The sequence below is a fragment of the Acomys minous genome, assembly GCF_964271855.1.
Source record: "Acomys minous genome assembly, chromosome: 13".
NCBI lineage: Eukaryota > Metazoa > Chordata > Mammalia > Rodentia > Muridae > Acomys > Acomys minous.
This window is the reverse complement of record NC_140495.1, coordinates 91,457,959-91,485,770: the sequence shown is the minus strand read 5'-3', so window position 1 is coordinate 91,485,770 and position 27,812 is coordinate 91,457,959. Positions and strand designations below refer to the sequence as shown.

General features: G+C 39.7%; 1 protein-coding gene across 6 annotated transcripts in view; it reads right to left on the bottom strand.

Moving 5' to 3' along the window:
* CTNNA3 (catenin alpha 3) overlaps nt 1-27,812 on the bottom strand; it is a 1,390,227-nt gene that overhangs the window by 1,040,763 nt on the left and 321,652 nt on the right. For 5 of the 6 annotated variants that reach the window (XM_084751942.1, XM_084751940.1, XM_084751941.1 and 2 more), the window contains one exon: nt 27,388-27,651. In XM_084751942.1, coding sequence (XP_084608068.1) covers nt 27,388-27,651 — 264 coding nt within the window. Of the gene's footprint in view, nt 1-26,618; nt 26,787-27,387; nt 27,652-27,812 lie in introns of those variants that run through there. The other variant, XM_084751944.1, reaches the window with a different exon arrangement.

Here is a 27,812-nt window from a genome sequence, read left to right as displayed (position 1 = left end):
CACTGTCTGAAATTCTTCCTATAATGATGAGATTTTCTACTCTGGCCATGGTTAGATATGGCTAGAACAGCCAGGGCTAGTGCAGATTAAAAATGACTTATAGGTTTTGTTTAAAGATGATTAATTTTAAGTATAAATAATCACATATGACTGGTGTCTGTAGATTTTCATTTTCATTTTGTGGCACAAGCACATTTCTTTTGTTGTCTCATCTCAGGCAAGCTTACCAGTTGAAATTTAATGATGCTGGGTAGTTTAATGATGATGCCCAGGCCACACATGGAGGAGCTTGGCTCTTCTTTCCTGCCCTGTGTTACTTAGCAGACCTTTCCTATGGTACAAAACAACTGCCAGGGCCAGTGATGTGTTGTAGGATAAAGTATCCTTTCTCAGGGGCTGCCAGTATGGTTCAGTGGATAAGAGTCCTTGCTGAAGGGGCATGAAGATATAACATCCAAATAGAGACATAAAAAGCCAGTCAGCTACAGCATAAAGAAAGTGGCAGGTTGAAAGGGGAAACATGGATCCAGAAGGAGAAAATTCTGAAAGGAAAAGTGGAGATGTTTATCAAAGCCAATATTCATCCCATCCTGATCAGCTTCACAACCTCACAGGGTGTAAATGTGTGGCTGAAGATGTCAGTCCCCAGATCCCATGCATTTGACATGAAGACCAGTTGTGGAGAAATCACTGGATTGAGAAGTGACCGCTTTTCATATCTTCTTGCTTTACTAAGTACATAGTGGCACATTCAAAAATTGGCCAGAAAAGTTAATAAGCTGAGACTGTTCTTTATGTTGCTAAATTGTATTTATCGTGCTTTGGAAATTTTTGGAAAAAAAACATGGTAAGAAAAAGAGAAGAGAAGCTCCAAGATGGAGGCAAGCAGTGTGGACCTTGTTTAGAAGCTCCAGTAAATTATTCAGGGAATTGCGTGGAGGAATTCTAAACCAGGAACACCAAGCTACCCACTCCACTACAGCGGGAGTACTCCACAGTTTGAAAGGACCAAAATTCAGAAAACCTGCGTACCCCTACACACGGGAGGAGCACAGATGTTCTTGGACCAGATGCACAATGGCGGTAACTGAGGTTTGCAGCTGGGAACCCTCCAGCAGGGCAATTGGAGTGGTGACTGGTGAGAACTGCTGCAGAAGAGGGGACTCAGGGCAAGACTGGGGCCCAGAGTCCCTAGCTGAGCTTGGCACACGGTCCTGGTCCTGAGACTGGCTGAACTTGCACACAGTTTGGGCCCAGAGTCCCCGGCTGAACTTGCAGTGCGGTTTGGGCCCAGAGTCCCTGGCTGAGCTCAATGTGCAGTTTGGGCCCAAAGTCCCCAGCTGAGCTTGGTGGGCAGTTTGCACCCAGAGTCCCTGGCTGAACTTGGAGGGCAATTGGGCCCAGAGAACCTAGATGAACTTGGTGGGTGGTTTGGGCCCTGAGACAGTAGCTGAGCTCCATACTCGGTTTAGGCCCAGAGGCCCTGGCTGAACTTGGCAGACAGTTTGGGCCTAGAGACTCTAGCTAAGCTTGGCTAACGGTCCTGGCCCTAAGACTCTAGATGAACTCGGCAAGCTCAGTGTGCAGTTTGGGCCTATGACCCAATTGGACTCAATGCTAACTGGACTAAGTGCAGGATTAGGCCCCAAGACCCATTTGGGTCCAGAGACATGAACTGGACTCAGTGTGTGTGTGGTTTGGACCCTATGACACTAACCTGGACTCTGCAACCAGTCTGGGTCCCAAAACACTACCAGGAACCGCAGACCAGTGGAGCATCAGAGCTCCAGGACCAAGGAAATCTCGGGGAGACATGGGGGAGAGTGACCATCAGACCCCCTCCGCCCGACCTGCTTCAGTCCCTGGAGAGCTCCAGTGCCACAAGGGGACCAGGAGGCTGTGGACACTTTGGCCTGACCCAGCGGACATTCTGAGACCCAGGATAAGTATAGGGGAGCTGGGGATCACTGGCTGTGAGATACACAACCTACAGGGCTGGCCTCCTCCCATCCAGATCAGTGAAGCATGAGAGCCTCCAGCCTAGGGAAATTGTGAGAAAACAGGTGAATCTATCCTCAGACTCCCTCCTCCCAACTCTGGAAACTACCTGACAAAAACAGAAAGCAAGATAACTAAAAGACAGCATAAAATCATATGCAAAAAAAAAATATTGCATCTCCAGATCCCAGCTATCCCAAAGAAAGCAACCCAGTGGACTCAAACACAATGGAAATACAAGAAAATTACCTCAAATCCTTAGTAATGAGGATGATAATGGAGGAAACAAATAAAATCCATAATCAAATGCAGGAAGACACAGCCAAACAGGTGGAAGACATAAAGAGGCCTCTAGAGAGGCACTGGAAAAAAATTCTGGAAAATACAAACAACCAGATGAAGGAAGTCAATAAAATGGTTCAAGATCTGAAGACCTATAAAGAGGCAATGGAAGAAACTCAGGAATATACAAATAATCAGATGAAAGAAATCAATAAAACAGTTAAAAATCTGAAGAAGAAAATGGATTCAATGATAAACACACAGATAGAAGAAAAACAGGAAAGCGAGAGCTCAGAGAGGAAGGCGAGCAACACAGAGGTGAGCTTTTCTAACAGAATCCAAGAGATGGAGGAATGAATCTCAAGTCTAGAAGATACCATCATAGATCTTGAAGCAACCATTAAAGAAAATGCTAAATCTGGAAAAATCCTGACACGAAACATCCAAGAAATCAAGGACACCATTAAAAGAAGAAATCTGAGGATAATAGGCATTGAAGAAAGAGAAGATGCCAGACTCCAAAGCCCAGAAAATATTCTCAACAAAATCATAGAAGAAAACTTCCCTAGTCTAAAGAAAGAGATGCCTATAAAAATATAAGAGGCCTACAGAACACCAAATAGAACAGAACAGAAAAGAAAAACTTCTCATCACATAAAAATCAAAACACAAAACATACAGAACAAAGAAAAAATATTAAAAGCTGCAAGGGAAAAGGGCCAAATAACATTTAATGGCAAACCTATCAGAATTACACCTGACTTCTTCTCAGCAGAGATCATAAAAGCCAAAAGGGCCTGGACAGAGATCCTGCAAACCCTAAGAGACCGCAGATGCCAGGCCAGACTACTTTACCCAGCAAAACTATCAATAACCATTGATGGAGAAAACAAAATATTCCATGAAAAAAATCAAATTCAAACAGTACCTATCCACAAATCCAGCTTTACAGAAGGTACTAGAAGGAAAACTCCACCCCATAGGGACAAGCTACAATCAAAACTACGTAGGAAATAGATAACACCATCACAAAAACACAACCACACAAATGCTCTACTGGAACCAACATCAAAATTAAGACTCTTAACATTCACTGGTCATTAATATCTCTCAACATCAATGGTCTCAATTTTCCAATAAAAAGACACAGACTAACTGAATGGATGCATAAACAAGATCCAACATTCTTCTGCATTTAAGAAACACATCTCACCCATAAAGATGGACATTACCTCAGGGTAAAAGAATGGAAAAAATATTCCAAGAAAATGGTCACAAGAAGCAAGCAGGCATAGCTATTTTAATATCTAACAAAATAAACTTTCAACCAAAAGTAATCAAAAGGGATGAGGAAGGACACTTTATACTCATCAAAGGTAAAGCCAACCAAGATGACATCACAATTCTGAACATCTATGCTCCCAAAATAGGGCACCCATATTTGTAAAAGATCTATTAATAAAGATTAAACCACACATTGATCCCCACACAATAATAGTGGGAGACTTCAATACCCTACTTTCATTGAAGGATAGGTCTTTGAAACAGAAACTAAGCCAAGATATAACATCATTAACCAATGCCATGAGTCAAATGGATCTAACAGATATCTATAGAACCTTTTACCCAAACAAGAAAGACTATACCTTCTTCTCTACATCCCATGGAACCTTCTCCAAAATTGATCACATTGTAGGTCACAAAGCAGGCCTCAACAGATACAAGAGGATTGAAATAATACCTTATAACCTATCAGATCACCATGGTCTTAGGCTGCAATTCAACAACAACAGAAATAACAAAAAGCCTCCCACATACATGGAAACTAAACAATTCTCTACTTAATGACATCTGGGTCAGGGAAGAAATAAAAAAAGAAATTAAGGACTTCCTGAAATTCAATGAAAATGAAGGAACAAGATACCCAAATTTGTGGGAAACATTGAAAGCAGTGCTAAGAGGAAAATTCATAGCACTAAGTGCCTTTAAAAAGAAATTGGAAACATCCCACATAAGTAACTTAACAACACAGCTGCAAGCCCTAGAAAAAAAGAAGCAGAAACACCCAAGAGGAGTAGATGACTGGAAATAATCAAACTCAAGGCTGAAATTAATAAATTAGAAACTAAGAAATGAATCCAAAGAATCAACAAAACCAAGGGCTGGTTCTTCAGAAAATCAACAAGATAGACAAACCATTAGCCAAACTAACTAAAAGTCAGAGAGACAGTATTGAAATCAACAAAATCAGAAATTAAAAGGGAGACATAACAACAGATACCAAAGAAATACAAAGAATCATAAGAACCTACTTTAAAGGCATTTATGTCACAAATTTTGAAAATCTAAGGGAAATGGACAATTCCATTCATCAAAATTGAATCAAGATCAGATAAACAAATTAAATATCCCTATTTTGCCTATAGAAGCAATCATTTATAGTCTCCCCCCCCCAAAAAAAGCCCAGGGCCAGATGGTTTTAGTGCAGAATTCTACCAGACCATCAAGGGTGTGCTAATACTGATACTCTTCAAGCTACTCCAAAAGATAGAAATGGATGTAACATTACCAAATTCATTCTATGAGGCCATAGTCACATTGATACCTAAACCTCACAAAGACTCAACAAAGAAAGAGAATTTCAGACCAATTTCTCTAATGAACATTGATGCAAAAATACTCAATAAAATACTTGCAAAATGAATACAAGAACATATCAAAGATATCATTAACCATAACCAGGTAGGCTTCATTCCAGGCATGCAGGGATGGTTGAATATACGGAAATCCATGGATGTAATCCACCATATAAACAAACTGATAATAAAAAACCATATGATCATCACCTTAGATGCTGAGAAAGCATTTGATAAAATCCAACACCCATTCATGTTTAAAGTTTTGGAGAGATCAGGGATACAAGGCACATACCTCAACATAATAAAGGCTATATACAGCAAGCCAATAGCCAAAATCAAGTTAAATGGTGAGCTACTCAAGGAAATTCCTCTAAAATCGGGAACAAGTCAAAGCTGCCCACTCTCTCCATATCTCTTCAATATAGTACTGAAAGTTCTAGCCACAGCAATAAGACAACACAAGGAGATCAAGGGTATTCAAATGGGAAAAGAGGAAGTCAAATTATCCCTATTTGCAGATGATATGATAGTGTATATAAATGACCCCCAAAATTCCACTAGAGATAAACACCTTCAGCAAATTGGCTGGATACAAAATTAACTCAAAAAAGTCAATAGCCTTGCTACATACAAATGACAATCATGCAGAGGAAGAAATTAGGAAAACTACACCCTTCACGTTAGCCACAAGCAATATAAAATATTTAAGAGTGACTCTAACCAAGCAAGTGAAGGACTTGTTTGAAGAAAATTTCAAAACTCTGAAGAAAGATATTGAAGATGACATGAGAAGATGGAATGTTCTTCCTTGCTCGTGGATTGGGAGGATTAACATAGTAAAAATGGCCATCTTACCAAAAGCAATCTACAGATTCAATGCAATCTCTATCAAAATACCTACACAATTTTTTAAAGACATTGAAAGTTCAATTCTCAACTTCATATGGAAAGACAAAAAACCCAGACTAGCTAAAACAATATTGTACAATAAAAGATTCTCCAGAGGAATCTCCATACCCAATCTCAAGCTGTACTATAAAGCAACAGTAATTAAAACAGCATGGTACTGGCACAACAATAGGCTGGTTGATCAGTGGAATCGAATCAAAGACCCAGATATGAATCCACACATATATGGTCACTTGATTTTTGACAAAGAAGCCAAATCTATTCAATGGAAAAGGGATAGCATCTACAACAAATGGTGCTGGTCTAACTGGATGTCTACATGTAAAAAATGCAATTAGACCCATATTTGTCACCATACACAAAACTCAAATCCAAGTGGATAAAAGTCCTCAACATAAAACCAGAGACAATCAGTTAGAAGAAAAAGTGGGGAAGAGTCTGGAACACGTTAGCACAGAAGACAACTTCCTGAACAGAACACCAACAGCCCAGGCCTTAAGGTCAACAATTAATAAATGGGACCTCATGAAGCTGAGAAGCTTCTGTAAGGAAAGAGACACTGTCAATAGAACAAAGTGACAGCCTACAGACTGGGAAAAGATCTTCACCAACCCTACATCTGACAAAGGCCTAATATCTAAAATATATAAAGAACCCAAGAAATTAAACACCACCAAACCAAATAACCCAATTGAGAAATGGGGCTTGGAACTAAACAGAGAATTCTCAATAGAGGAATATCGAATGGCTGAGAAACACTTAAAGAAATGCTCAACCTCCTTAGTCATCAGGGAAATGCAAATCAAAACAACTCTGAGATTCCATCTTACACCCATTAGAATGGCTAAGATCAAAAATTTAAGCAACATCACATGCTGCCGAGGATGTGGAGAGAGAGGAACACTCCTTAATTGCTGGTGGGAATGCAAACTAGTACAACCACTTTGGAAATCTACCTTCTCTATCTCAGAAAACTTGGAATAGGACTTCCTCAAGACCCAGCTATTCCACTCCTTGGAATATATCCAGAAGATGCTCTACCACACAACAAGAACATTTGCTCAACCATGTTCATAGCAGCTTTATTCATAATAGCCAGAACCTGAAAACAGCCTAAGTGTCCCTCAGTAGAAGAATTGATAAAGAAACTGTGGTACATTTACATTATGGAATACTACTCAGCTATTAAAAACAAGGAATTCCTGAAATTTGTGGACAAATGGATTGAACTAGAAATGATCATAATGAGTTAGTTAACCCAGAAGCAGAAAGACTCAAATGGTATATACTCACTTATATCTGCATACTAGCCCAAGGGGCATGTCCCATGAAAGTCTTCACTTACCAGGAAAGTGGGACAGAGGTGAAGACATCTATTGGGACTCTAGGTGAGAGAAGCATGGGAGAATGGGGAAAAGAAGGATCCAGAGTGTCCTAGAAACCTACAAGAAGAACATTATGATGGGCAGATCTGGGCCCAGGGCTCCTGCTCAAACTATGGCATCAGCCAAGGATAATACGTGCAGTAAACTTCAAACTCCTACCCAGTTCTAGCCAATGGACAGGACATTATCCACAGTTGAGTGGAGAGTGGGGTCTGACTTTCACATGAACTCTGGTGCCCCATATTTGACCACATCCACTGGATAGAGGGTCCTGGTGGCACTCAGAGGAAGGATAGCAGGCTACCAAGAAGAGACTTGATACCCTATGAGCATACACAGGGGGAGGAAGTCCCCTCAGTCACAGTCATAGTGGAGGGGAATAAGGGGAAAATGGGAGGGAGGGAGGAATGAGAGGATACAAGGGATGGGATAACAATTGAGATGTAATGTGAATAAAGTAATAAAATATATTTTTTAAAAAGAAGCTGAGGCTGTTTCAGTAAAGGAAATTTCTTGAAGTTTTTGTGTCAAGTGCTGTTGGGAGCACTGAAGCCAGGGTACAGCTGTGCTGACTGACCCAACAGGACATTTAGGGGGTCTGGGAATGGTCAGCAAGGTAAGTCCCCAACAAGTATGTCAACTGTACCCAGCTCTATCACTGTGGAAGACTTTAAAGGCCACTGGCTCTTCTGTCAGTATAGACATCTTCCTTTTTTTTTTTTTTTTTTTTTTTTTTTTTGGTTTTTTGAGACAGAGTCTCTCTATGTTAGCCTTGGCTGTCCTGGAGTCGCTTTGTAGACCAGGCTAGCCTCAAACCCACAGCAATCCACCAGCCTCTGCCTCCTGAGTGCTGGGATTAAAGGCATGCACCAGCACACCTGGCTTTTTGCCACACTCTTCCAGCTTGGACAAATGGGGTGTAGACCAATATTAAAACCGAAATTAATACCTCATTTACACCATGAAATTATTTCTCAAGTAGACATTAATTTGATGTCATGTGATATTATTTGTGTGTAGACGGTTGTTTTAAATTTAGCCATATATAATGTCATCAAAGGAAATTCTATCAGTGGATGCCAACCTAGACTTTGCCATTATGGCATTATAAAAAATAAAGATAAACTTACCATTACAGCTGCCAGGAAATGGTGTAGTATAGACCCTTTCTCCCTTTTCCCTTAAAGACCAAGGAAAAGGAATCTGAACGTCAACATCCGTGCTTGACAAGAATGTCTCGTCTGGAGACAAATGAGTATGTTTACCAGAATAGCTAAGAGAGAGCCATCTTGGTTACCCCTGGAAACTAATTTTGAAAAAAATAGGCTGCGTTGTGTCCTGCAGACAAAGAGTTTCAAAATAACTTAGCTTTGCATGTTCCTACTGCAATGGTTTGGGTATTATTTGTCCCCCCCAAAACTCCCTCTGGTGCTTAATTCCCATTTGCAGTGTTGAGAGGTGACGCAGCCTATAGTTGGGCCTTTAGGGGGATTTGTGCTTTTCTCTCCCCGTTTCTCTCCTCCGTGCTCGTCTACCTCCCCTTCTCTCTCCCCTGGGCTCTTTCTTTCTGTCCCGTTCCACTTTCTCCCTCTCACTCTCTTCCCACCTTCCCTTTCTGCAATAAGGACATCTCCAGTATCTAAGGAAATGCCAGTAGTGTTCTCTTTACCCTGGAACAAAGAGAAACCATCTCTTTTAAAAAAAATTCCCAGCCTCGGGTATTTTGTTGTAACAACAGAAAGTAAAATAAGACACCTGCTAATCCACATTTGAAAACGAGGGAAAATGCCAAAATACATAGTGAAATATCTGAATCAAAAATGAGAAAACCATTTCTGAGTACAGTAGAGCATCTAACTTCCCCCCCAAAAAAGAGATATTTAAAGAAAGGAAAGCAGAGTAAGACTACCCTCAAAAACCACACAGTACTTCAAAGTTGGGGTTCTCTGCTAATACAGCCCCTACCTCAGCACTAAACACAACTCTCCTTCTAAACATGAGAATTTCTGAATACTCTTCTTGGCAGAGTGTAGCTTGCTTACATTAGATAAAGTGACCTCATCTCCTAGTGCACACATATGCAAGCCCAGGAAGTAGGGGTTTGCATCAAGCCAAAATGTTCTCGTGCTTTCGTGTCTTAGGTGACTCTTTATAGTTCAAGGCCTCTGAGAGGCTGACAGACCATGGACTAGGCAGACAGTTAATACTCAACCTATTGCTTTTTTGCCCATAGATCTTCCTGACATCCTAATAGAGGTCACATACATTCTTTGTATTCATCTGTTCAGTAAGTATGAAACAAACACCATACACTTTCCACCTTATTATGAAGAGTTTTAGGTTTATGTTTAAATCAGGAACACTCAAATCCTCTGTATTAGAAAATATCAACCACAGAAGACTATTATCACTGCCTTTAGTATGGTATGACGCATCTTGTTTGTTCATGAGGGGTCAGCTAACCTAGACCAATGCTCCTGACTGGGCCACACACCTCTTAGCCGTGCCTTTTATTACTGTCTACCCTGTTACAATAGTGCCTGCTATACATGTGCAGCAGGCTAGGCAGACAGGGAAAACTACGGGAACATAGGAAGGAAAAGGAACCCCCACCTGGCGGTCTAAGTTCCTCAGCACATGAACAATCAAGAATTCTAATATAATTCACAACTGACGAAGGCCTTTCCCTTCCCAACAGCTTTTTAGGGCTCCCACTTAGAGTAAAAGACATGTCAAACTACCCCTTGTACAACCCTAGATGTAGGATTGAGTTTCAATTAGAGTAAAGTGGCGAATGTTCAAGACAGATGCTCATTGTCAACTTTTGACCTCCAAATACAAACATACACTCGTGTACACACACACACACACACACACACACACACACACACACACACACATAAAGAATGTACTTCATCAAGTAGCAACTTTCTCTTTGAGAAGACCACACACATGCTCTCGTGTGCGCTTTATTTTTTCCCTGAATTTCTTTCAAATTTTAATCATCTCCAGTTGTACTTCATTTCTGCATCAAAGCCAAGGACCTAGTTAAGTGGGAGTCCCTAACTAAGTAAGAGCACTTCTCACTGCTGGGAACAACATGGAGCTGGGAAGCTCTCACTGGCTGCTGGCATTGCCTGTAAGAATGACTCAGCATTCACAGGCCTAGGCTAGCAAGGTGAAAGGCCAGTAGTTCTGCGCATTCAGGAAGGACCTAGGAGCCTGCAGAGATGAGTCAGCAGTTAAAAGAAAGCACTGCTCTTCCAGAGGACCTATGTTCAACTCACAGCACCCACAGGCAGTTCAGAACCGCCTGAATTTAGCAACAAGGGATCCAACTCCCTCTTCTGATCTCTATGGGCACCTGCACTAATACCCACATGCTCCCACACAGATATATATGCATGCACATAGTTTTTAAAATAATAATTTTCAAACTTTAAAAAAAAAAAAACTATGCCTTCTAGAGACTACAAGGTTCCCATGTGATACAAACCGGGTTGATCTGCCTCCCACAGTGGAGCTGCCTTTCTTCAAACCCCATAGACACCAACGGGCTGCTTACCAAATATAACCTCCAACAGATGCACAGCAGGTCCTTGCATCTGCACCCTATACGTTTACACAAGCTGCCTCTCCATCTGCAGGACATAACATATGTCAGTTGATTGGCTTACAGTGGGTTTGGAGAAGAGTCAGGCAGAGTTGGCAGGAACCTCAAATCTACTCATTGCTTCCTCCCCCCGCCCTTCCCCCCCCCCCCCTGCTTTGCTCTGAGGCTTTGGTCTTTGCTCTTTTTAATTCTGTCTGCTAAATCAATCATTTAAATTCAAGCGGTCATTCCTGGCTAACAACGCTGAAATTCTGTGAACATATAACTTGTTCCCAGTCCAAACTGCTTAGATGTCAGTAATCAACCTCAGCTAATAGGCTTCACTCTAATTGAAATTCTACCCTGCATCTGACATGATGAAAGTGGAGCACATATCACATGATGAGCACCAAGCAGAGTAAAAATCAACCTGGAAATGAACAAAGAATTTTCCAGGAGCTCCTACACAATTCCAGGAGCATCATGTAAACTAGAAATGTAAAGTTCCTGTTCCAAATGCATTTAGGGGTCAGGGGGATGACCCAGCAGAGTAAAGGCACTAGCCATACAGGCCTGACAAACTCAGTTCAATACCCAGAGTCCACATTAAAACAAAACAAAACAAAACAAAACAAAAAAAACAAAGGCGTAGAGTCACTCATCTGTAATCCCAGCTTGCCTATAGTGAGATGGGAGCGACAGACAGGAAAAAGGCCCGTAAGTTCACAGAGCAGTTAGTCTGGAATGCACAGAACAACAGAGGACAAGGAGAAAAAGAAAGATGATGTCTAAACAAGATGGAATACAAGAGCCAATCCTCAAAATCTGTCTTCTGATCTCCACATGTGTTCTATGGCATGATAGCATAAGCATGCTTTCCTGTGTACGTATGCATGTGCACATTTGCATGCCCCCATGTGCACACATGCACACATGCGTGAATTTTTGAAATATGAAAAATGTGTACCCACATACATGAGCACATTCACACACACTATCCACACACACACAAAGAACATTTTATTGCATGGTATCTCTGTTTGATATGCTACTGGTGATATTTTCTTCATAATTAATAATATCTTTATCAAACAGTTTCTCTTTAGAATTTATACAGACTATTCACCCTTTTCCCTGGACTCTGAAAACAAAATCGAAAGTTCCACTCATATTACAGCATAAAATTTAATTAGGGTTTAATATAATTGCCTACCGATGCTGTTGCCTTTACTATAGATATTAAAATGTGCGAGTGACATTTCAATGTGATGGATCTGTGGCTAGGGTTAGGCAACCCAAAACCTAAAACTCAGCCATGACCAACTGCCTCTATCAAAATCTATAGGTACTAAACTCCAGCAATAGTTTGGTCTATATGTGACCATAAAACTTTATTCAACATCCAAAGAAACAAAGCATGACACTATCCTGGGACTCACACTGCTTACTGGATTTTATCAAACACTATGTCTTCAAACAAAAATATCTAAAAGTCACCATTCTTCATACTTTGAAGAGAGTGAAAGATAGACTCCTCCAAAGCCACGGTAGAACTTGCATGATTGAACATTACCAAAACTTATATCTGGATTGGGAAGGAGGGGTGTGATAGGGTCATTCCATATTACATAGCCATGACCATCCTAGAACTCACTGTGTAGACCAGACCAGGCCCAAACTCACAGAGATCCACCTGCTTAAACATCTCAATGCTGGGATCAATGGCATGTACTACCTAGCCCAGAATTTTTTAGCGTAAGAAAAGGGCCATGGCTTATGGACTGTTTGACTTTCCTTGGTTTCAGCTTACACACTGAACGTTTCTCCAACAATCATCAATCCACTCCAAACAAAGTGTTTTCTAGACAACAGAAACTGAAATGTGGTTATAATTACCCATGAGTGGCATAAAAGTTAGGGTCAGAGCCCTAAAAATGTAGCTCAGCCACTGACCCTCAACAGGGCAACTAAAGTAACAAGTAATACTATGAAGGAGAAATGACTTATTCAATGTGGCCACATGGACGTTTGAAATAAGACGTGTATATATAACTAGGCAGTCCTGCTCAAGGTATGGTCCTACACCTCATCAGCTCTGCTCCAGGATCTCCCATAAAATGGTCTGACAAATGGTCAGAACTGTGCACAATCTCTCTCCAGAAGGCATGCCTTCCCTCCCACTTTGGCTGGCATCAGGCTTCAGTCTTTCCCAGTCTGAGTCTCTGAAGGAAATCTCAGTTTCTTGGGGACCACTGTTTCAAAGGAAGAGTTGAGTATCCCTTCATGATGCCTCCATGACTGCCAGGACAGGACAGCTAAAGTTGGGCTATCACTGTCACTTACACAGCAAACATAACCTTCCAAAGGCTTCATGACATTCTGACTATATGATATCTATAGATATAAACAAGAGGCATTAAAGAGAAATCCTGGAAAGAAGCTGTGACTAAAGGGCCGATTAACTAATGATAAATTCAATGATATAGAGATGTTAGAATGTTACAAGTCCAGAGCAAAACATCTTGGATCATATTTATCACAAATAGCCATTTTGCCCTCCTCTCTGTGTGACCTAGCATCTTTGGGACCATTGATAAAGTGTTCAGAATATAGAAGCAGGTTCCTAGTTTCTACCAACCAAAGGCTAAGAATGCCATCGGACAACATGTGAGAACTACCACTGAACAGTTGCCTACTGTTGTACAATCTACCTACCTGGTGCTTCTACTGATGAGCTCGGATGTGATTTATGGTTCTCTATGTTCTGTTGCTATAAAATCTTCCTGAAGCTGTCACCATGTTAGAATGTGGAGTCACCTGGATCGCTGTTCCTAGGCCATGTCAGTCATGTCTTGCTCCAGAATAAACCACTGTACCCACTTCAGTATGAAGGGGGCATAAGGGACCCTGGACTAAAAACTACAAAGCCTCCTATTCTTGTAATCATTTAACTAATATTCCTGTTTTTTATAATAATTATTATTTAATTACCATGAGTAATTAAGAAAATGGTAAATTGTTTAGTTTACACATATATATGTGTATTGCTATGTTTTATATCTATGTGTGTGTATGTGTGTGTGTGTACATATATATTGTCAGATGATCTCATAAAACAAACTAAATACACATAACACACACACACACACACACACACACACACACACACACACACACACACATTTTCATTGGGGCTGTCTCCCATACTTTATATCATCATCTACCTTTTCCTCAACTCATTGTCCCAGCAGTGGTGTGAGGTCACCATTAAGCTAGGAACATATCATCCTGATGTTTACGATTCTGTGGCCCATTTCTTCCATCTTGCCCTTTGGTGTGTTCGCAGTTACCAGGCCTTCTTTATTTGCACTTACCTTTCCATTTTCAGCTGTGCTGGGTGTGTGGTCCTTATTATCCTTTATTTGTAATATTGCCAAAATTATTTCTTTATGGAGGAAGAGGCAAGGGGAGAGAGAGACAAGGAGACAGAGAAACAAAGGGGGAGGGGAAAGACAGACAGACAGTCAGACAGACAGACATAGAGAATAAAAAAATAATTTCTCTAGTGCAAAAAGGGGGAAACCCAGTCTCCAAAGGCACCGCCATTCTCTTTCCAGCCTTGACTTTGGAAAAACTTGACATTGTAATGAAAATATATGCAAATCTTTTTTAAAGCTACCTAAGTGTCTTGCCTTCTTTTTAATCCTGGATCCTCTTTCTCAAGGACCCTAGAGCCATCTCTTTGAAATGTAACTATCAAAAGAGGTAGTGTCCCAATCTTCCAGGTATTGTGGAAAGATAGGAGCCTAACTCCTTCAGGCATCTGGATCCAGATTTACAAACCTACTTCTTCTCATAAGAATATAGGGTGGTGTTTTCCTTTGAACAAACGCAAAACTCAAATGTAGATGGTGACTCAAAATAAACTGCTTATAAAACGTGCTGTAAAGGCCTCTTGAGACATAGTTCTCTGATCAGGCCTGCCTTATTTGCAGGACTCTGATTTGCATGGCTCCTATTTGCATGGCAGAGACTGTACAACTGGAAATTACATGCACAGACCTCATGCTAACCTCCCAGAACTGTTCACTAGCTGTATGTACTGTGTGCCTTTTCATGGTGTCAACTGCATGCAGGTAACTGCGCGTAAAAGGACAGCTAAACAGAGAAACACCCCCTCTATGGTACATTAGCCAGCACTGATAATTCTTAGATATTCCGAGCATATATTCAATTCCTAGGATAAGATACCATTTCTAATTTATTTTTCTAATATATTTTTTAAAATATAAATTTATTTTATTATACATGAGTAAAACAAACTTTATACAGCAGGAAGAACCATCAGACAATCATGAGTTATATAAATGTTACATTCATAGTAATTTGGCTATTTGTATTTGTTAAACTTGAAGTAAATATCTTTCCTATCTTGTTGGGTCTAAATTTCTGAGTGAAATTCAATATCTATCATATCTCATCTCAACTAACTTAAATCATTTATCTTGATTTAAAAAGATCTTATCCCCTAACCAACTAACCTTGATTGTGAAACTAAACTATCTGGTCTTCAACATGCCTCAGAGACTTGAGAAGGAATAAATTAAATGACTGAGTGAACCAGTAGTGCAGGTTGAGGCACCAAAAGAGAAACAACAGGTGTCTAATTAGTATTGGTGATGAATTGATTCTCACAAAAAAGCGTGACACAAAGACAAAATAAGAATTTGTTTGGAGGGTCAGGAGAGATAATGCAGTGCCTAAGAGCACTGACTGGGGGCTGGAGAGATGGCTCAGAGATACAGAGCACGGGTTGTTCTTGTGGAGGTCACTTCCCAGCAGCCACAGGGTGGCTCACAACCGGCTAAAATGTGATCTGGTGCCCTCTTCTGGCCTGCAGGTGTGCATGCAGGCACAGCACTGTATACATAATAATAAATAAATACATCTTTTTTAAAAAGAAAAAAGAACAAAAGAGCACTGACTGCTCTTCCAGAGGACCCAGGTTCAAGTCCTAGAACTCATGTGGCAGCTCCAGTAAGTGTCTGTAACTCCAGTAGTTGACACCTTCACAGAGACATACATGCAAGCAAAACACAAATAAATAAATAAGTTTTTAAAATTTTGTTTGGGAGCTTTCTTTTTTCCGTCTTCTCTTTTCTAAGAATTTCTTTTTTAAATCTACCATTTTATTTTTCTTATGTTTGGGAGGAAAAATATAATTATCATTTTTATTACTACCCACTTTTTTCTAAGCTTGATGACAAGTTGATATTCCAGAAAACTACATACACCGTGTGTCTAATATTCCCAAAAGTTCAGGAGCAAACAAGGTATGCTAATGAGTATCCCTATATTTTACCCTATATTTTACTTACAAGGCACTTACTTGATCATCCCATGTTTAAACATCAAGATAAAGGAGATCTTGTCTATCCTGATTAGGTAAATATTTATTATTTATTAAATATTTATTAATGTATTAGAAACTCACCAGTTTCTTTTTTGTTTGTTTGTTTTGGGTTTTTTGTTTTGTTTTGTTTTGTTTACCAGTTTCTTAAATACCAGAAATTATCTTTGTAACAAACATACTATAAGTAATTATTAGGTATTCAGTACTGTGCTAGGCTGTAAACAATACAATATGAGTAAAATATAAATCCTCCAATAATATAGCTCATCATCTACAAGACAAAAGTTCTAAATAAACAAATAAACAAAACTCAATACAATGGTCCATCATTTGCCGTACAGACTATGATTTGGAAAGAGCAATTGGTGGGGGTGGTGATGAGAAATCATCAATCCAGATTATAACCTGCCTGATTCCTGTTCGTTTGACTTCTTGGCAAGTTATCCAATTTGGCAGGTGAGTAACTAGCTTCTCTGTGAAGTGTGTGACTTCTTTCCTGTGCCCTGTACAGAACAATCCGATACTAACAAAATAGATAAATCCTGAGCACTACAAATATCAAGTCCAAGCGCCCAGCACAGTACCACATATGGGCACAGTGTTGCTTCATTTATGCTCAGAATTATCCTGCTCCACTACACTTTAGTAAATGTCATCATTAAGTACATCATTTGTAAAGAGAGTGTATGGTTAAACACAATAATAATGTAGCGTTTAATATCAATCTGCCTTCAGAAAAGGAATGTGCCCAGTAGCTTTAAACCTTGCCCATTCCTTCTGCTCATAGATTTTTCAGGAACCCTTCTATTCCTTCTTTTATAGCTTACCGTACACCTGTTCCATTAAAAGTGTTTGCTTTATATGTTATCCTTACCATAAGGGTAAAAATACTGTGTGGATTCACACTCCTTGGCCCTTTGTTATTCATGCTAAATATATTACATACTTTATTCCCTTCTGTACCTTACATTTTCATTTCTAATCTTAAGAAGAATACTTACACTGACTTAAATTTAAGTATGAACTTTACCAGAGGATTTTATTGAAATCCTTTATGAATTTAACAAAATTCACTTCTGCCCTTGCTTTCTGGGTGTTATAATTATACTGAGGCTTTCAGACATTTTCTTGATCAATGAGATAATGTACTTTTCTCTTTTAATTGGTTAGTGTGCTGAATCATGACAGTGGATATTCTAATGATGAACTGGAACACTTTTGTGAAATGGCTGCCATGTGTCTTTTAAATAGTAATGGTTAAGCCACTCAAATCTTCTTAGGGCTTTGTGTTTTGTTTCCAGTATTGGGTTAGTGTGCAAACGTCCCTCCTTACCTAACCAATACAGTGGTAGTTGGTTCTACTTTCTCTCCAACTTCATAGAGTGAACTCAAGAGCTTTTGCCTTAGCCTTTTTCATCCCATTGCTATGGAAATACATTTGCACATCCCCAGAAGGGTGGTGGTATATAGCAAAGGGGCGTGGCCTTACCATTTGCTTTGAGTAAAAACTGGCTCTGTGTAATACTTTAGTACGGAGCATCTACTGTTGATCCAGTTTGGGTAACCCCTGTTTTCCCGGGGATTTTTTTTCCATTTCATCTCAGTTTCGTTTTTATTGGCACAAATTCACCCAGACTGCTTCCTGCATCTCCTCTTCTCTGGATTAAGCATCAGGGCAGACATATTCCCCCTCTAAGTATACACCTCAAGCTTTTGTTCTATACTACTTCCCCATTGAGGATGTTTTGTTTTGTTTTGTTTTGTTTTGTTTTGTTTTCAAGCAAAATTTCTCATGAGCCAGAAGATAAATAAATGTGCTTTTCAAAAAGAATCCAAATACTGAGGCAATTTCACTATCACCTCAATACCTTTCTAAAATGCCCATAGAATTCCAGATCTTTGAAAGTCATCTGCTTAGCAACAGATCAGTTGTTGTTGTTGTTGTTGTTGCTGCTGCTGCTGCTGCTGCTGCTGCTGCTGCTGTTATTGTTAATCCCCCCATGCATCATTGAAAGGAAAGTGTTACAGCCTGGTGAGGGTTAATCTTGACTTGTCAACCAGACTAGACTGAGAGACACCTGACTGGTTAATGGAGAACGCCTCTGAGCACGTCTGTGATGGTTCCTCAAAAGATGATTATGTCCTGATATAGTGAATTGATATAATTCACAATGTGATGGCATCATTGGAAGGTGGTAAAAGGTAGGTAGAAGCAAGCCCTAGGGGCACATGTCCTTGCCTGTTATCTCTGGCCCTGACCTATTTACTCTGCTTCCTCCTGCCTGTCATGATGGAAAGTGTTTTGTTCCACCACATTCCTTCTGCCACAGCAGCTGAAATATCTGAAACCCAAGCCAAAATAAATCTTTTCTCAAGTTGTTTCCATGAACCACCAGGTCATAATGACAAAGCCTAACTGATACAAACTCCTTGATGAATTATACTGGCAATTTATTTTTACAACTATTGACAGAGCTGTGCCAGCTTTACTTAGCTGTGTTATTTTGTTGTTTATGACAGGGTTTCTCTATGTTAGGTCAGGCTTGGCTCAGATGTGCCTTTCTCCAGCCTCAGATTCCCAAGAGCTGGGATTACAGGAATATGGCAGCAAACCCAGGTTTATAGAGAAAGCTCTTTCTCCTTCAGCCTCTCTATAGTCTGCAGAAATGTGCATTTCCCTATCAGTGTCCTTCCTGGTGCTTATAATGTGCGTTAGCTATGGAGACTGGTATTATCCATAGTTCTAGAAGACCCTTTGTCACTCTTTCTCTCTTCTGGATCCATATTAAGGTATTTTAAACCTGATGCACCATCTTGTATATTGACTTATTTTTCAAAATGTTTTTATATTTCTATGTCTGTAGAAAATTCTAAGCAGCATTTTTAAATACCTTTCAGAGATCACTAATCTTCAATCTGATCATGTCTTACCTAAACAACTGACAATCAAAGTTATACTTTTCATTTTAGACAATACTTTCTACTTGTTTTTGAATTCTCTTGTTCCTTCAACACATTTATAGTTGTAATAAATAAATAGGAGAATTGTGTACATTTAACACAACTAATTTATGTTCAGTATCTTGTGATCTCAGTGTCTGTAATGGAAAAGGCTTTCTCCGCAGTTCGTTCCTTTTGTCAGTGTCACTCACAATGGCTTACTTTATTTGTGTGTTTTGAGAACTTATCTTCTTTGGAGATGTATTAGAATTTTTTGAAGACTGGGCATAAAGTTCAGAATGAATTTGAGCTTGCTTCTGCCAGGTCCCTTGAGGTATTGCCGAGATAGGACAACTTTAAATTAGATTTTTCTGCTGAGGTTTAAGAGGCTACACAGATAATATAAATTCTGACCCAAAGTCCACATAAGGATAGAATCTTGGTTAGAAAATTTCCAGGTGCATTCTGTTCTTTGGAGGTTTGGGGGTTGGGTATGTGTGTTCCTCTGAGCCACCCAGAGCCAAGGATAAGCTAGTCAACCTTTCTGTTTCCTGCCATAGGGGCTGGTGTTTTCCCCATTCACCCAACAAGATGATCACACTTTAAAGATTGCCAGCTTCTTACAAAGGTCTCCTATGTTGTCTTTCAACCAGCAGAATGAAGTTTTTGTCTTTCACCCTCAGCTGGTCTTGTTCAGTCTTTAACTACAAAGAAATTACTACATATTCCCCAGAATCCTATTGCTGGGTTTGTATGAATTTGACATTTCTTTATATCTGCTCTTCTAAAAAATTTTCCTTAACAGATGGACTATATATTTTAAAATATTTTATCCATCATTTTAACTACTTTTAATTCACTGCATTTCTGGAAACAAAAACATATTTTAAAAATAGTAATATATGAAGTAATTCTAGATAGATGAGTGACAGCTACTTTCTCCCAGCATTCCTAAGTGCTTATCTAATTGACAGAGGTCTGGCTTTTCATTTAAGTGAAAACATAAGGGTAAGAACTGTGGTCACCCAAAATTACTATGCATAATAAAAGGGAACAGATCTTGAAAATTACAGAGAACTTAGCTTGACGATGGGCATCTCCTTAGAAAAAGCTATAGACAGACACATTCTTTTTCATTTTGTGCTGTCTTATTTTAGAAAGATTCTGACCAACGCCTCACTTTAATATACCTTCTTGGTTTCTGCACTATAAATTCATGGCGCAATACAAAACTAAATCCCTTGTTAAGTATATTCAGTTCCAGCTTGAGAAAAGAGAAAAAATAGAGTAAGAGAAAAAAAGGCGATCATTGTGATGCCACTGGGGCGGGGTAGAAAGTAGCATGTTTGAACATACTTATTAATTCACTGATATCTACTTAGCACCTATGTCCTCTATGAACCTGGATCTACAACTAAATAAAGTCCTATACTGGATCATGAGGCTTTAGAGAGGAAGGGGATAGAAGGGCTGGGTAGAGAAAAGAATATAAGGAGAGATTAAAAAAAAAAAAAACACTAAAGACACTTGAAAAATCCAGACAAAAACCTACCTCTACAGAAGCTTCCTAAAATATATACAGTAGGTATATAAAGGAAGTGTAAATGGAAGTATCCTATAATGGAGGGGCAATGCCTCCCCTAGTCACCATAGGCTATCAAAAAAAGAGCCCAGTGCCAGATATGGAATACCTCTTTCCTAATTGAAAGTCAGTGGGGTCCCATAGAACATCCCCCCACTGGCAAAATTACAAGCTTTTCCTGTTGCTCTTGCTTATTGTTCAGAACTTGATAGTAAGACCTTATTGCTGAAGATACCATATACTTGAGTCATAGAGCATAGAGAACTCAAGTGGTACCAACCCTAATCTTGATCCCTATTGGCTAGCACTCCCTCGTAATACTAGAAGGTTCATGCAGAGAGGGAAAGTAGTCAGTAGTCTTACTAAGCATGAACCCTGAACACTACAGCAGTGACAGACCTGGCAACATATGCTCCCTGGTGTAATGGTGGCATGAATGTTATGGGCATAACCAACTACTGTTGCTGGATTTAAAGACTGATCCAAATGATACCATTAACTGTACCAAAAACAAAGAAACAAAAAAAACCATGATTAGCTAGCTCATATACCCTAAGCAAGAGCCTAATGTTATTATTCAGCAAGGTAGACATAGTAATAAGCTGTCCCTTATGTTTTTAAACCCATAGATTAATGCATCTTCCAATACTCATCAAAGATGCTTCTGTTTGCAATAAATGATAATACCATTACTGGTCACAACTGGCCCATTTGCAGAGAATAAGAAACTATTCCCAGTTATATAAATGAGACACCTATATCTTATGCTCCCTTCTGCCCAGGAGGAAGCACAGAATATAAAAGCCAGGCATAGTCGATGTCTGCAACAAAGCAGTACTTGCTGGACATGGCTAGGCCATTTCACACATGTTCTCATGGCAGCTATGACTACTTTCGCAAGCCCACTGAGACCAAGCCAGCCAAAGCCCCAGCCTGCGTAGATGAGGAACTCATGAAGTCCCACCCCTAGCTGAGGAGCTACTGTCAGCTGATGGTCCATAGAGGGTAGTGTCAGTTTTTGTACAGGGATATGTTTTCTTAGAGATTACCTATGCTTAGGTACGCCAAGGACACAGAAGAAGCACAAAGAAACTCAGTGGCTTTTTAAAAAAAGCACATGAAGCTGGGAAGGAAATGTAGTCCAGGGAACAGGGGATGAATTAGAGGGTAAAGAATGGAAATAGATTTAATCAATACACATTATATCCATGTATGAAACTATCAATAAAAAGAATATAAAATTATATATAAAGGAAAAATACGGCGTCTCTGAAAATAAAATAACTACACATATATCCTTCATTGCCATCACCTTAAAAGACAGATGCAAATAAGTCCTATTATGATTTAAGCAGGTGGGTTTTCTTTTCCCTTCTACAAAAGGGAAATATGTGTTAATGGACATCAAGTTTTCAAGGCAGTTTTCACTGGCAAGGTTTCCTGCTTAATGACATTTTCAAAATTCTATTCATCTACAATGTGACACTTCTCAACTTCTCATTCAGTCAAAAATGCAGAAGCAACACTCTATAACTCACGCTAGCCTTTCCAGTAAGTCAATCAATTAGGTTGTACAGTGTTCTAATTCAACTTCCATTTTCTTTGCCAATAAATCTCAAGTTTCATGCCCACAACCAGCCATGGCCCAGAATAAAAGATTTAGCAGAAGTTTTAGCATGGAGGCTGTTGAGGAAGTGTTCTGATACATGTTCACACTATAAACATTTAATGAGGCTGGCTCCCAGCAGAGTATTTACTACATCCATTTATTTCATAGTAGTATATTTGCAGGAGCAAAATAGAGCAAAGGTTATTTCAGATCCTCTACCAATATAGCTCCCCGTAAATAATATAAAGTACAACCATTTAACTCACAAAGCTATTGTTAAAAGGTTAAATTTTCAGTAAGTTCTGTTTTATCTAGTTCAGACACCTCTGACAATTACTTGTAACCTGGATATAGTTTTTTCAGGCATTTTTTTTCCTGAAGCCCTATCTTTGACCACAACTAAATTTCAAAAGTTGTTAAGACACTATTGAGATCCTGGGGAAGTATTTTAGGTCTTCTTCTTGTTTGTTCAGAAGTCGATGTGTCATAAGAGGTCTTCTCTTCTCAAAAAGACCCTTCTCAGAGATCTCTCTTCCCCAAGCTCTGCTCCTTCTTGCCTATAGCACTCGCCTTCAACTAAACTGAAAAACCAAAGACTTCTCAGTGGAGGATCAATTTGGAAAAGTTTGGGGATAAATGAGGTCTTCTGTGGGAACACCTCTGGACACAAATCTGTTTAACACTTTGGAAAATGTGCTACACAATTCCACCTGCCCATTCCTCTGGAAAGTTCCACCCCATTACAAAAAGCACTTCCCAAATACAGACTATTTCTGCTTAATGACCCATGGGAAGTGTTTAATCCACCAGAAAGATGTGGTTACATTTATAACTTCCCTGATGATTCATATAAACTAAGAACCTTAGGATATAGTTTACCAAATTTCAATTGACCACATTAAGTTCCAGCTAGACAAACTCAGTACACGTACAGTTATAGATTCTTCTGGAATCAGAGAGATTATACTTATGCCATGTCCTATTCACTTGTATCTTGATGAGCAATATAAAACACTTAGGTCTCATTTTTTCTGTAAAGCAAAAATAAAATTGTCAGTGGTGACAATGTAATAATCAAGCAAATAATGCATGTTTAGCTGGAGGGACTGGAGAAATGGCTTGGCAGTCTGAAGTAACTTCCTGTGCAAGCTTGAGGACCAGGGTTTGGATCCCAGCACTTACTAAACAAGCCAGACATCTGACATACAGCAGTAACCCCAGCTCCGAGGGGAGTAGACATAATAAAATCAACGAGGCTTGCTGATTTTGAGTCATGAAAATAAGCACCCCAGGTTCAGGGAGAGTGACTGATTGATAGACAAAGACACCTGAGGCTCTCTTCTGGTCACTATTCATATATATATATATATATATATATATATATATATATATATATATATATATATTCATTCGACACGATATATACATGTATACTCCACACACACACACATCTAAAAACTACATACTTAAACACATAAAAGCAAATATCAAAACAATTTAGTCAACCATATATAATTTATATTTTTTATTTGTAAAGATCAGGTTTATTGGGGAAAAAGCAAAATACCCTCAAACCAAAGGATGAGATTTTATATCCAAAGACATCTGCCAAGTAATGTCTATAGATTGCCAACCATTTTCATAGGGTATATTTTATTTTATATGTATTTAGGAGGAGAACATAACTAACTCCCCATTTTTTTTTTATTTTAACAGGGGATCAAAGTAGGATCAAAGTAGGAAGGAGAATGGGCCATAGCTCTCTTTTGGATGCAACTATCTGGAAGGAAAATAGACACAAAGATGAAAAAATATTTTTTCACTGTGTACAACAAATGTTTTTTTTTAAAGACATAAAACTGTGAGTATCTCTCTAAAAGCCAACTTCCTAGCTATTAGACAGTCAAGTCCACTCGCTACGAGTTTTCTCTACCCACAGCTGCAACTCACTAAGCCAAGGCCCCTGCATGCCAGGCCTAATATTTGCACGTTAAGACCAAGTTATCTTTTGTCTGCAGGTACCCTGACTTCCCACAGTGGGCAAGCTTCTCATCTTCAGTCATCGTCAGAGCTGACCTCTACAAAGGTCACATCAAAGCCGACAGGTCAAGCTACTGTGTTGTAAGAGAAACCAAGGCCTTGTTCAATAGTTTTTTTCTATTATCCTTTCTTTTTGAAGGAAGTTAAGAAAGCAATCCTCCTAAGCAGAACAATCTCACATGGTCTAGGTCACATTATAAACCCAAACACTGGTGTAGGAAGCCAGTGATGGAAAAGTACAAGACCTTAAAACACCCCGATCAAGGTTGAAGGCCTCCAACTCAGTTCTCCCGATTCACCGCTAAAGTCCATTAGTTGAAGTAGTCTGATCTCTAAGGGGTGAAAGAGGCAGGAGCACACAGACAGGAGCAGGAATCAAAGACACCGCAGAGCTGGCTCACAGGAGAAGAGCACTGAGTCCCTCAGCCACAGCTCCCAGTGACTGAGAGAAAACGCCTTTGAGAACACATGTGTGACGTGTGACTTACAGACTGCTTTAGAGAGGCTGACAGTACCATCAAGAACATTAGGGGAAACAGAGTGACGAGGTATATTTTAGAAACGATGGTGTTTGGAAGGGGCACAAATGGGATACACAAAACTGGAATTTTCCCATGACCTCTAATTACATCCTCCTCCTCCAGTAAATGAACATTCGTGTATTTATCGGAGGCCAAACCATTTCCTTTACCTAGTAGAAAATAATTGGTCAACTCCTCAAAGCTTTTCAAACCACGACTAAGTTTCCCATTCATTTTGGTCCTCAAGTTTTATATTTTATTAGTCTGGACTCTAACGCTTTACTGGTGTCTCGCTGCTTTCTTCTAAGGCTGGTCTTTAGAAAGGAGATTTTCAATCTTATAAGGATAAGACTGAGCTGCATGTAACACACAAGACTATTGTGTGTTCAGAGAGTGAGCACTGAATGGTAGGGGATTATTAGCTTTCACTCATTTTTTACCTTATCAGACAAAGAGTTCCTAGATCCTGTGTATGACTAAGTATTTTATGTGTTTTCACATGGATACAATAATCTGGCAGCTGGTAATAATGGATTAGAAATGAAGATCCTATTGAAATGTAATTAAATGGAAGACAAGCTATTTTAAACTTAAAAGAATTATCTGATGAATCTGCCATGAGGTCGATAAGAACAATGTAGGTATTATATAAATTGTGGTATTTTTTTTTTTTGCTATCAGTACAACTTTAGTAATTTTAATTATAGATATTTTTCATTATAGAAAACTCTGTTTCCAAGTAGTCTCTATAATGATGTTAAGATTGAATATTTACTATGCATTGCTTCAAACAAGCACACCTGTATTATTAATTCATTTAACCTGATGACACTGTAATATGCCTCTTATAAGTAAGACAACATAGAGGTCCAGAAATATTGTTCCCAAGGTCACAAATGTAGCAAGTGCCACAGCTGAAATATAAACCCAGGAATGAAAGCTCTCAGATTTTTATCCTTAAACACCACACTCTGTTACCTCTCACTAAGGAGCTTCTTGTTGGAATAGCATAACCAGTGCTCTTTGACATCATACTTGAAGACCTGATAAATACCTCAACTTGTTCAAAGTTGAGTTTCTCATCTTCTTCCGATAAGCTTTGCCCACAGTGCTCCTCTGGCTAAAGAAAACCTCTTCTATCTGCTCAGTTAAAAACTTAAAGCTAACGATCTACACAATTCAAGATGATAGCCACCTCCCCCTTCCAAGTAGACCTTACTATTCAGTTGTGGACAAGTCTATCCTCACCTACACAGATCCATCCTCCTGACACCAGAGCTCATGGTCTTCACCAGGAAGCTGACCTACATTCAGGAACTGAAAGATGCAGAAAGGACTGTCCATTTCAACCTAGTAAGGCACACTCTGAAAACGAATGCTAAGTACCAACTGTTGGTTGGCCCAAGTTTGGTTGGTCTGTCTCCCAGATAGACTTCATCCTGTCTCTACCTCCCTGACATTAAGTCCTAATAGCATCTCAGATTGTAAACTCCACGCTGTGATGCTGGAGGACTCAGCATGCAACACCAGCTACGACTCCTCCCTTTTGCTCATGTTCCACACACCCATTCTATCATTAGCTGATTGCTACTTACAAAAACTGAGCCTTGTTGCTGTAGGCATGGCCATGGAGCGGGGTGATGTGTGAAAGGGATGAGATGAACTTGGGTTCCTAGTGTAGCCTCCTACCTGGTTCCCAGCTTCTCACCTTATCTGCATTCAGTCTGTGTTCATGTAGCGCTAACATCATTCCTTTAAGACATAAGCCTTAGTGTGTCACAGCTTTGCAGAGAGTCCCAGGTGTTCAGAGGAAGAGCCTGCACAGCCTGCTATAGCCAGGTCCCATTGGCTCTTTCCCTGGGCTGTGAACTTTCCCCCTTGCTGACTCCACCCAAGTTCCTGGCTTCTATGCTGTCACAAACACAGGGAAGTGGCTTTGAGCCTATGTTCTAGATCTCCATGTGATCCTGACTTAAACGCCTCAGGTCTTTGAGGATATTTCACCCCTTTCTAATATGCTACTCTATTTGGTTATTTAAATCATTAGTGTAGTTTTTTTTTTTTGTTTGTTTGGTTGGTTGGTTGGTTTTTTTTTGGCCTACATGCTCTTGCTAAAATATAAACCCTTATCAAAGGCAGTGACCAGATATATTTTCAAAGCACATAGAACAGTGCCAATAATAAATATTGTATAGTAAATAAAAATCCTACATTTCAGAAGCCGGTCTTTGTAAAATTCAAGTCTTCACTTGAATCTCAAGCAATTCCGACTTAAAGACTTCTTTGGGACAGGAATACTAGGTGTGCGGATAGAAAATCTTGTTGTGAATCAATTCACTGGAAGACCCAAGAAGGTCACTGAGACTGCTTTAAGTATGAAAAACAAAAATCGTCTGAACTCCAATGTGTGAACTGAACGTCTGCATCTGCTTACTTGTGCTGAGACACGAAGTCGCATTTTGGCCCTCTCCCCTTACCTCCAGCTCATCAAGAGCACTTCCCAGGGTTGCTGCCTGAGGTTCAGAAGGCGCTGGCACATTCTGGATGCCTTGGGAAGCATTTGAAATTACATCAAGAGCATTCTGGATCTCTTCACAGACCGTGTCCTTACTGGCTTTGAGAGAAGCAACATCGGAATGTTCCAAACAAGCTGAACAAATCGAATGCAAGAGGGGGGAATTCTCCTTCAAGGTGGCCCGGGCTCCTGCAATTTCATCCCTCTGGCTTGGAGATTTTAAGTCCTGAGGGGGGGAAAAAGCGCATTCTTACAATTGGTTATAGAAGAAAGACATACCACCCAGATGCTCCCTCGGGTAGCAAGTAGGACAGCATAAATCAAAAGACAGTAGGCAGTGAGCATTCAGGAGGAGCTAGTCAAGGGCATTGGGAGTCTCTACAGCCC